This window comes from Populus euphratica, unplaced genomic scaffold (genome assembly GCF_000495115.2).
Source record: "Populus euphratica unplaced genomic scaffold, PopEup_1.0 scaffold1067.1, whole genome shotgun sequence".
Lineage (NCBI taxonomy): Eukaryota > Viridiplantae > Streptophyta > Magnoliopsida > Malpighiales > Salicaceae > Populus > Populus euphratica.
In genome coordinates, this window is record NW_011500925.1 from 56,726 (window position 1) to 67,299 (window position 10,574).

Consider the following 10,574-nt stretch of genomic DNA (forward strand, 5'->3'; position numbering starts at 1 on the left):
AAAAATTTCATATTAAAAACTTAAAAACAATCACAATTTACCATTTATGTTCCTCACTCCACTGCTATTTAAACTCCTCTACTCTTTAGTCTCATGGTGAACTCCTTCTAGTCACTACCACTTCATGATCCCTACCATCTCATATCTCTGCCACTTTATGATGAACACCTCCCAACCATTACCATTTTTTGATTAACTTTTTCTAGTCACTACTATTTCGTAAGCACTATTACCTCATATCACTATCACTTTATAGTTAATATATCCTAGTCATTACCATCTTTTTGTTAGCTTGTTCTTACCATTATCATTTCGTGATAACTACCACTTCTTGGTTAACTAATCCTGGTCATTACCACCCCTTCTCGTATCATGACCATCTCTTTATACTCCTTGCTTTCTTTCACATCTTTTGCTCCAACACCATGTTTTTTATATATTTATTAATGTAAGTATTAAAATTTTTAATGTTCTAATAATTAACTTGTTTTTATGGTAAAAGTTACATCTCATCTCACCAACTAATAATTAAATACAATTGGTTTACAAACCCGTAGAGCCACACAAAGCCCAACCCATCCGAAGTTCACAGCTTCAAAGGAAAATAGTTATTAATTGATATAAATGAAATGTAATGCACTAAGAATATCTCATCATTTTTTTTTATGAATTCCATGAAAAAAAATTATGTGTGGGGATGAGCAAGTGGCAGAAAATACCTAATCTAGGCTAGCTTTTGCAGCCTCCCCCCGGCAGCAAATGGACCCAGGTCATGATTGGCCAATTATATCTTATCCTTCCAAAAAGGTCAACGCTTTTAGATTCCCCATTCTCTCTTGCCTTCTTTGAGTTTTACTTTCTTGTATTAACGAATGTACAACACCACCGCTATAAAATTGTACATTCTTTTATGTTAATATGAGAAAAATAAGTATTGGGTTGTATATGTAAAATATAAATTATATCTTTAATTTTTTTATAAAATAAAAAAACTACCTTATAAAACACATTTCTCTCAGGAATTTTTTTTCTCTTTTATAATATTTTATTAAAAATTAATTTTGATGCTTTAGTTCGAATATTCTATTAAGCTATTTCACAAGTGAAAATAATATTTAAAAAAGATATAGAGGATTTCATTTAATTAATTAAGATAGTGTTTTAATTGTTGTTGTGGTTGTTTTTTAAAATAATATTTTTTTAAAATAATTTTTTTAATATTAATGGATTAAAATAATATAAAAAAACTAAAAAACGAATTTCAAATAAATAAAAATTAAAATAAGATGGAAGCACCAAAATAAACAAAGCCTAAAAATAACAATGAGATATAGCCATCCTCCCTTAAAAAAAAAGGCTTGGATTTATCAAATCTACAAAAACTAATTATAAAATGAGACTATATTAGAATCTAATCTCATACAATGAATTAATTAGTCCGACTTTGTAAATTAAAAAATAAAACCGCAATTAACAAAAATACAAATCCAGAATCAGTGGAAAGCAGACCCACCAACCAATGAATATAAAATTTGAGGCAGGGAGCTACTTCTAGGCTCCAGGTTTCCAAGGGAGACAAGAGTTTAACTGTGTTTTTTATTTGAAAAATTATTAAAAAATTATTTTTTAATATTAATATATCAAAATTATTAAAAAATTAAAAAAACCTTAAAATTTTTTAAAAGTCCAGTTTAACCGCACTGCCAAAGACAGGTATTAATATATTAAATGAATTTTTTATTTTTATTTTATTGTGATATTCCATTATTTTTTTGATATAAATGGAAGGCCTCTTCATAAACAGGGGAATAGCAGAGCGACTAAGTTGCCATCGCTATTATTTACTAATAGAGGCAGCAAGCAATGAGACTTCCAAGCCCTACGCTTTGCCTCCTACCATTTCTTTTTCTGACTCTAGTGCAGAGACCCACCTTTGCCTCCATAAAGGTGAGCATTCAATCTCTTTAGAAATTAACTATACATTAAACCACACACCAACTATCTCCTCCTTTTCCCTCCTTTTGTTTTTTGGTTGTTGTTGTAATAGTGGCAGCTTGATTTTTCAACATATTTAATCTTCGTTTTCTGTGTATATAATGGTGCTTTAGCCATATGTGGTGTACTTTGGAGGTCATTCTCATGGCCCGAAACCCTCTTCTTTCGATGCAAATCTAGCAAAGGACTCTCATTATGAATTCCTTGGATCCTTCTTGGGAAGGTAATGGATGTTCAAGCATAGCTACAGAAGAAATGACTGTTTTTCCACAGCAAGATATCTAATTTTGTTTCTGATTTTTCATGGAGCAGTCGTGAATTCGCGCAAGATGCTATATTTTACTCGTACACGAGGCACATCAATGGATTTGCTGCGACTTTAGAAGATGAAGTGGCAGCTGAGATAGCAAGTGAGAAACCACTGTTTCCCGCTGCTCTGTTTGTGCCCCTGTTTTGTTTCGTTTGTGATTATTGAGCTGTCTTCCTTATCCAATGCAGAGCATCCAAGAGTAGTGTCGGTCTTCTTGAACCAGGGAAGAAGACAACACACAACTCATTCATGGAGCTTTCTGGGACTCGAGAAAGATGGATTCGTTCCTTCTAGCTCGATTTGGAAGAAGGCAAGATTTGGTGAAGATACAATTATTGGAAACTTAGACACTGGTAACCCCTTTTTTCTAAAGTTGTTCACGAGTTGGTTTTTTTTTTTTTTTTTTTTAAGAGAGAGGACTTTTTTATTGCAATGAAAACGAAGTAATATTTTTTTTTTTCAATGGAGTTAGAAGCTTCCAAGTGATAACGTTAAGGTGCCCTTTTCTTCTACTCTAGAAGTAACTATTATGTCTTCATTTGAATTTGGATGTGCATCGTTGGCTTAGTGATTGCATTTGGAAAATGGAGAATCACTCACAGGTCTATCATTATAACATGATGAAAGAATTCCGCGAAAATAATTGAATTTTTTTTTTAATTTAATTTAATTTTTATAATAATTTATTTTTGTTCTTATATTATTAAAAATAATTTTTTAAAATATATTTTTCAATATATTTTTAAATAAAAAGTTAAAACATAAGGCTTTTTAATCACGCGAATATAATAAAAGGTTTATGGGATGGCGTTCAAAGACTCCACAAATCACGTTCGGTTTCTAAATCTTTCCTTGTGTTTTTGTTGACCAGCCGACCTCCAGAGACGACCAAGAAGAAAAATAATGATAAAAAAATTAAAAAAAAAAACCTGATTATATTGAGGGTCTCTAGATTTGCAATATTAAACTATAGGGCATCGCTAAATCCTCATAATTATTGTTTAGCCCCCAAATCTGGATAAGCATGCCAGAGAGATCCAGAAGCTTTTTCCCCACTTTTTTTGTTTTTTTTGTTTTTCCTAACTAGTTATATTAACATGAATACCATGAAAACAAAATAATAGATACATAATTATTAATAGAATAATAATGATAATTATGATCCAAAATGAAGCAGAATAATGCATGCAGCAAGCTTCATTTTCTTGGAACAGAGAGAAGGAATAATGTAGTTGAGCTGCAATTAATTAGCTTTTAATTTGCTTAAATGGAATGTGCTAGGAGTGTGGCCCGAGTCTGAAAGCTTTAGTGATGAAGGGTGGGGACCGATTCCATCAAAGTGGAAAGGAATATGTCAAAATGGCAATGATCCTGGCTTCCACTGCAACAGGTCTGCTTTGTGAACTATTTTTTTTTACTGTTTCTACGATGATGCAATCAAAATCCTGCTATGTTGGCTGAGTGGTGTGTTCTGTGTCATAATTTTTATGCCATTAGTGATCTTACTATGCTTTCGGCCGCCATGGGCCTGCATTTATGAAAAAGAAGTGCTGGGTAAACTCTTGGGAAAAAGCTACAACGTCCAGAAACGACCCATCACAGTCAGAGAAGTGGTGGGATATTCAAAAAAAAGCTGATGGACTTTGTGGAATCTATAAATGCTGCATGCTGCCATTGATTTCGAAAAAGTCAAAATATTCCTTCCTCATTATGGTGGGGATTGCTGGTATCCCATTAAGCCCATCCACTTGGAATTTTCTTGTAAAGCTAGCTAGCTGCCTTATCATTTCTTTAGAAATATTTGCATTTTCCTTATACATACATACATATATATACATACATATATACATATACATGTATAAAGATAAAGTAAAGTTTGCTTCAAGTCTCTAGCTCCCTCTTCTCCATCATTTTCTTGTACCCTCTCAGGCATGCAAGAGTCGGCGAGCAAAGTTCAACCAGGGGACACCTTTTTATTTGCCAGCTCCCTGAGTTAACAGAGTCATGTGCATTATAGGCAACTCTTGTTTATCTTTTTACCTTTTCAACTTTTTTTTATTGATCTTTCTGCAGTTGCCTCGCCACCATGAAAGATTTCATACTGTGTTTACACTCTTCATAGATTTGTATAGGTTTCCAAAATATTTTGCTTGTAAGATTCTGATCAGGCATTTTCTTTTGCTTGCTAACTAATTATCTATGCAAAACTTGTGTGCATATGAAGGAAGCTTATAGGAGCCAGGTACTTCAACAAAGGGTATGCTTCAATTGTTGGTCATCTCAACTCCTCCTTCGATACGCCTCGAGATGAAGATGGCCATGGATCCCATACCTTATCAACAGCAGGAGGTAACTTTGTAGCTGGTGCAAGTGTTTTTTACATGGGCAACGGAACTGCAAAAGGGGGGTCACCAAAGGCCCGGGTGGCAGCTTACAAGGTCTGCTATCCCCCAGTAGATGGAGAGGAATGCTTTGATGCAGATATCTTAGCAGCATTTGACGCTGCTATCAGTGATGGTGTCGATGTATTGTCTGTTTCGCTAGGAGGAAATCCTACCGCATTCTTCAATGATAGTGTTGCAATTGGCTCTTTCCATGCCGTGAAGCATGGCATTGTAGTGATCTGTTCTGCTGGAAATTCAGGTCCTGTAGATGGTACCGTCTCCAATGTTGCGCCATGGGAGATCACAGTCGGCGCCAGCACCATGGACAGAGAGTTTCCTAGTTATGTTGTCCTGGGAAACAAGATAAGCTTTAAGGTTTCTTTCCCCTTCCTACTCGTCCCTTTTTCTTCCTTGAATCTTAAGCGAAAGATAACAAAATGAGCTTTTAAGGACATTCCTGATGATTTTACAGGGGGAGAGTTTATCAGCTAAAGCCTTACCAAAGAATAAGTTCTTTCCGCTGATGAGTGCTGCAGATGCTAGAGCAACTAATGCATCAGTTGAAAACGCGTAGGGATTGTAGAATTTATGTTCCCGTTCATTCTGATTCCGCATTCCCTCTGATTAGTACCCTTCAATATAATTCAATGTTATTTTTCTGCACTGGAAATCCTTGACATTATCTGCTAAGACATGTAATTTTTTTTTGTTTGTGTCATGCAGTCTGCTGTGCAAGGATGGATCGCTTGATCCCGAAAAAGCTAAGGGGAAGATCTTAGTCTGTCTTCGAGGGATAAATGCAAGAGTTGACAAGGGTCAGCAAGCTGCTTTGGCTGGTGCTGTAGGGATGGTTCTTGCCAATAATAAGGATGCTGGGAATGAAATTCTCGCCGATCCTCACGTTCTTCCTGTATCGCATATCAAATACACCAGCGGTGTTGCCATCTTCAAATATATTAATTCCACAGAGTAAGATAACATTATGACTACTGTCATTTTTACCACGCACATCACCATATCCTCATGTCTCTGCTATTGGACTAAATCAATCCTGATATTCACATTTTTATGCTCGTATCAGACCATGTTTCTCATATTAGCTGGCCTTCTTCCAAGATGTATTTAGCTACATGATTTAACTAGATTGGCATCATCCTAGCTGGTGTGCAATGAAATTGATGCATCGAACTGATCAAAGTTCATATTTTTGACAGGTATCCCGTTGCTTATATCACTCATCCAGTAACACGCATTGGCATGAAGCCAGCCCCCGTCGTGGCTGCTTTTTCGTCGAAGGGACCCAATACCGTCACGCCAGAGATTCTCAAGGTATTTCTCTAACAGTACTATCTTCTTGCTTCTGATGCTTGTCAATATTATATCGAATATTCAGCTACTGTTTCTCTATACTCAGCCTGATATCACAGCACCGGGAGTGAGTGTAATAGCTGCCTACACAAAAGCACAAGGACCAACAAATCAAGATTTTGACACACGAAGAGTTCTATTCAATGCAGTATCAGGCACTTCAATGTCATGCCCTCATGTTTCAGGCATAGTTGGCCTTCTTAAAACTATGCATCCTACTTGGAGTCCTGCATCGATTAAATCAGCAATTATGACTACGGGTGAGTGTATTTTCAAATTAAGTGAACTCTAGTTCATTCCGTATTCCTTCAAATCAAGAAAATTCATGTTAGATCTTGACTGCAGCAATCTGATTCCCCTCTCTTCTGTTTTTCCTGAATTCCAAAGCGATGACACAAGATAACACGATGGAACCAATTCTGAATGCAAACCACACCAAGGCATCGCCATTCAGTTATGGAGCAGGCCACATAAGACCAAACAAAGCTATGGATCCGGGGCTGGTATATGACTTAACAGTTGATGATTACCTCAACTTTCTATGTGCCTTGGGGTACAACGAGACACAAATCTCAACATTCTCGGATGCTCCTTATGAATGTCCCTCCAAGCCCATTAGTCTTGCCAACTTCAACTACCCTTCTATTACCGTCCCCAAATTCAATGGCTCAATCACATTGTCACGAACAGTTAAGAACGTTGGTTCTCCAAACACTTACAAACTTCGAATCAGAAAACCAACTGGGGTTTCTGTTTATGTTGAGCCGAAGAAGTTGGAGTTCAAGAAGGTTGGTGAAGAGAAGGCCTTCACTGTTACCTTGAAAGGCAAAGGCAAGGCAGCAAAGGACTACGTCTTTGGAGAACTGATATGGTCTGACAAAAAGCATCATGTGAGGAGTCCTATAGTGGTAAAATGGTTCTAGAGACTAACTTGCTTCAGCTAGCTAGGTTAATGAGCCCGTTCCAATTTCTACTTGATGGCTATGGCTACGATATCTATAGCCTCGCGTTCAACAAATATTTATCTTCAAGAAAATGTTGGGTTTATTTGTATTAGAATAATCAAATGAAAGAAGCCATTGATGAATAGAAAGATGCTTCAACTCTGCTCTTATAATATCCCTTCAACTGTACAAACATGCGGTAGTGTTATTAGTTTCTTGCAGCACAATTTTAAGAGGTTGGTTTGGTGGTTAAGCAAATATATTGGGATTGAAATTTACTAAATTTCTCTAAACACTGGCATTTTCTATTGTTTAATACAGTTCAAAGCAGGCCGAACAAAACAATATAATATATAACAGCAGCGAAAAGACGGATTGTACTAGAGGTTGAGGAAAGAGTAGATAGAATTACAATCCTTCGAACATTTAGGAAGATGGAAGGAAAGGCCTTCATAAGTCGAGCAAGGTAGAGGACCTTTCTTCCATTAAAAAAAGAGGGAAGGAGACCGCATGTAATACGTGCGACAAAGGCAGGATGAGTTGATTTGATTCTTTCCTGGGCCACATCTCCGACCTTGAACAAAGCGCCAGGAGAGGAACTGGGCTCAGGTGGAACAACCATCCAAATTTATCAACAGCCCTTTTCCAAATTCAACGTATGGATATGCCATGGGTTGGTCAGCATCCTCGGCTGTCCATCTACAAAATAAGAGAATACCCTAGCATTTAGTGTCAAGAAATCTAAATCCAAAGCGAAGACACTTGAAATGTTACCATCACCTGAAGTTCTGAACAAGGTGGTGAAGGAAGAAGGCAACCTCAATCTTGGCAAGTTCTGATCCGGGACAGCATCTAGATCCTCCACCGAAAGGGGTGAAACTCTTGCTAGTCTGATCTTGAGTCTGAGGAGACCAATGATTTTTCTCTTCAAGAAATTATACTAGTAGGTCTACTCAAAGCCATAAAAGTACACGAAATGATTTGTTTTTTCCTCTTGAACATATTTATGGTCCATTGGAGGACAGTCTTATACATTAAGATCCTTGAGATTGGTGTTATAAATTATTAATTACCTCCCATCTCCAAGGATGAAACTGGAGAGCATTTGCATGGACAGACGAGTCTAAATGCACAGCTGTAAAAACAGGTAGGACCTTCCACCCAGATGGAATGAGGTAGTCTGAAAGGGGCAAAAATAGAGAAGCCATGAATCTTTCAACTAATAAAGCGAGCGAGTGCATGCATGCATATTTTGATTAAGGGCAAAATCGGATATCGAGAGTGTAATCTATTTATTTGAGACAACAGTCTCGGGGACCACCTCTGAACTTGACGTCTTTGAGAGCCTTTCGGTGTACAAATTTCACAATGTTTCCATATCTCAGCGCTTCACTGATGACCTGCAGCCAAAAAAAACAACAAATAATTATCAGAGAATGGTTGTCAAATGATGAACCATCATTTCAACTATGGCAAGCATGGCTGAAACTAAAAGGAGATGAAGGAGAGTAAGTTAATTATACTACTACCTACTACTAGCAAAAGAAAGGATATCCTACATTTTGAGTGAATTCCATCGTTTTATAATCTTCCCAATTCAAACACTCATCTTTCTCTTTCAGGCTTCTTATTTGCTCATGCTCTAGCTACAGTTCAAAGATCAAAAAACTTGTATTTAGTAATGAATATATACATACCTGCTGCAATTAAAGTCTACCATATTGTCAAAAGGCAAGGTGCATGTGTGGAAAAGGTTACCTTTAACTGCTCTAATGCAGTGGGTGACTGGCCTAGAAGATGCACCACCATGGCCATTAAGAGCGAGGTAGTTTCGTACCCACCCAAAAGAGAATCCAACACAAAGCTCACTTTTTCATCTTCAGATAAGGTATCAACACTTAGAAGTATTTCAAGAAAATCACTCCGTAAACTCCTATTTCTTGATATTCTTTCCTCTATAATTGCTTTAACTCTAGAAGATATCCTGCTTCTAGCCTGTAAAGAGGGGTCAACAAAAAGTTGATCACATGCCTTCTTTTTGAAACAAGAGAAAAAGGGACCACATAATTATTGAAATTGCACACTTCTGTTTTGAAGTAAACAAAGGTATAGATGTCCAGGGAGCTCTAGCTAAACCTTCTTTTGAACATATATAGTAAAGAGCCAAATAGAGATCAGTCGTCTAAATATCTGAGTACCTGAACAGCTCTAGCATATGGAGTACCAGGAATATACAGAGGGATAGATACCAGTCCTCTCATAAAAGTACGAAAATCTTCAAGAATTGCTCTAGTCTCCGGCTCCTCTGATGTTAAACCAAGCACTTGCTTTACTATTACATTGAATGAGAACTGTGAAATAAAAAGTTTATCAGGAAAGGGGAAAAAGAAGAAGAAGATAACCAAAAAAGTAGGAGCAATTAAAGGAATGTGTACCTTTCTAGCCTCTTCACAGAACACGACCTGTTGTTTATTTTTCCAGGAGCTCAATATTTGAATGGCAGTTCTTTCTATGTCATTCAAGAACTCTGACTTTGATTTAGTAATGCTAACTAGAGATATAGCCACATTTCTGAGTCTCTTGTGAGTATCACCAACAGCCACCAGCATGGAGACATTGCCAAGAATTCCGTGAATAGGCTTAGGATAACTGCACTGGAATAACTTGCCTTCGTTTTGAAGAATGAAATAGTTCAGCTCTTGGTCACAGGACACCACTGTCGGAGAGAGAAATAAATGGGACTTGAACACATTCCCGTACCTGAAAATATCCCATAGCATTTCACACTAAACTGGCAAAAACTCTCATGGCGGAACCAACAACAATAAAATGAAGAATTTCTCTTACCTGGAACAATGATCTCGAAGAAACGCACCGAGGGTGTTAGAAGGGTGAGGTTTCAAGAAACCGAGGGTTTCACCAAGTAAAGGCCACCCAAAAGAGCCCTTTGGGACATTATGACCAAGCTTCAAGAACATGGGCAGAAAATGATTCATTATTAGACCCAACAGACCACCAGTTATACCAACCAAAACACCAACCCAGAGCTCTCCAGCCATGGACAAAGGAGTTTGGGTATCCTGATATGTTTCTTTCCAAATTCTGAGTTGAGTTAAAATAGAACCCCAAGAGCTTTTGTATATATATAAAAATGGACTTCGGCTTAGAAGTCTATATATAGAAAGTGGAGAGGGAGGGAGAGTGTGAAAGTGAAAGACACCCTTTAATGCCTATTTTTTAACAAGCAGAACCGAAGAAATAATTTCAGCTTGTAATTCTTGTGCCCTTCAGGAACAGACCTCCATGTTTTGAAGAAAGCTACGTTTTATTACAGTTGGTAAATTATGCTTTTATCGGATGGAGGTCATAGGAAATGAAATCCACCGAGCTAGTCAGCACTCAGGACTCAGGACTCAGGACTCAGGACCTAGACCTGTGCTGCTAGTACTAGGGGTGCAGAAGGTAGACTGCCGAGGTGACTCTGCGCATAATATTGCTACTTTTCCCCAGGGGCTTAGCCTGGTAAATAGCAAGCGGATTTTCTACTCGTATTATAATATATATTTTAAATTT

The 10,574-nt window shown here is 37.2% G+C and overlaps 2 protein-coding genes across 2 annotated transcripts; one reads left to right on the forward strand and one right to left on the reverse strand.

The window, feature by feature from the left end:
- The first annotated feature begins 1,761 nt into the window (after window positions 1–1,761).
- On the forward strand, window positions 1,762–7,228 carry LOC105116835 (subtilisin-like protease SBT5.3). Its single transcript, XM_011014322.1, has 11 exons — window positions 1,762–1,947; window positions 2,109–2,218; window positions 2,308–2,405; window positions 2,494–2,658; window positions 3,587–3,695; window positions 4,530–5,064; window positions 5,162–5,259; window positions 5,413–5,658; window positions 5,904–6,018; window positions 6,104–6,317; window positions 6,445–7,228. Exons 1-11 carry the CDS (start codon window positions 1,864–1,866, stop codon window positions 6,978–6,980), a joined length of 2,310 nt encoding a protein of 769 aa, XP_011012624.1. The 5' UTR covers window positions 1,762–1,863; the 3' UTR covers window positions 6,981–7,228.
- A 35-nt stretch (window positions 7,229–7,263) lies between these two features.
- Window positions 7,264–10,151, reverse strand: LOC105116836 (cytochrome P450 724B1-like). The gene is made up of 9 exons (XM_011014323.1): window positions 9,849–10,151; window positions 9,437–9,761; window positions 9,200–9,352; window positions 8,760–8,996; window positions 8,561–8,647; window positions 8,323–8,401; window positions 8,075–8,181; window positions 7,782–7,903; window positions 7,264–7,700 (listed from the first exon to the last, which is right to left on the reverse strand). The coding sequence occupies exons 1-9, from the start codon at window positions 10,058–10,060 to the stop codon at window positions 7,607–7,609; spliced, it is 1,416 nt and encodes a 471-aa protein (XP_011012625.1). The 5' UTR covers window positions 10,061–10,151; the 3' UTR covers window positions 7,264–7,606.
- Between the last annotated feature and the right edge of the window lie 423 nt (window positions 10,152–10,574).

What these genes read in the sequence shown, in the direction of transcription:
- LOC105116835 (XM_011014322.1), top strand. Translation starts at nt 1,864, where the DNA reads ATGAGACTTCCAAGCCCTACGCTTTGCCTCCTACCATTTCTTTTTCTG. An exon ending in CTTGGATCCTTCTTGGGAAG is followed by an intron (nt 2,219 to 2,307) that starts GTAATGGATGTT and finishes TTCATGGAGCAG; the next exon opens with TCGTGAATTCGCGCAAGATG. An exon ending in ATCAGCAATTATGACTACGG is followed by an intron (nt 6,318 to 6,444) that starts GTGAGTGTATTT and finishes TGAATTCCAAAG; the next exon opens with CGATGACACAAGATAACACG.
- LOC105116836 (XM_011014323.1), bottom strand. Translation starts at nt 10,060, where the DNA reads ATGGCTGGAGAGCTCTGGGTTGGTGTTTTGGTTGGTATAACTGGTGGT. An exon ending in CTTCGAGATCATTGTTCCAG is followed by an intron (nt 9,762 to 9,848) that starts GTAAGAGAAATT and finishes GGATATTTTCAG; the next exon opens with GTACGGGAATGTGTTCAAGT. An exon ending in CAAAGACGTCAAGTTCAGAG is followed by an intron (nt 8,182 to 8,322) that starts GTGGTCCCCGAG and finishes TGCCCCTTTCAG; the next exon opens with ACTACCTCATTCCATCTGGG.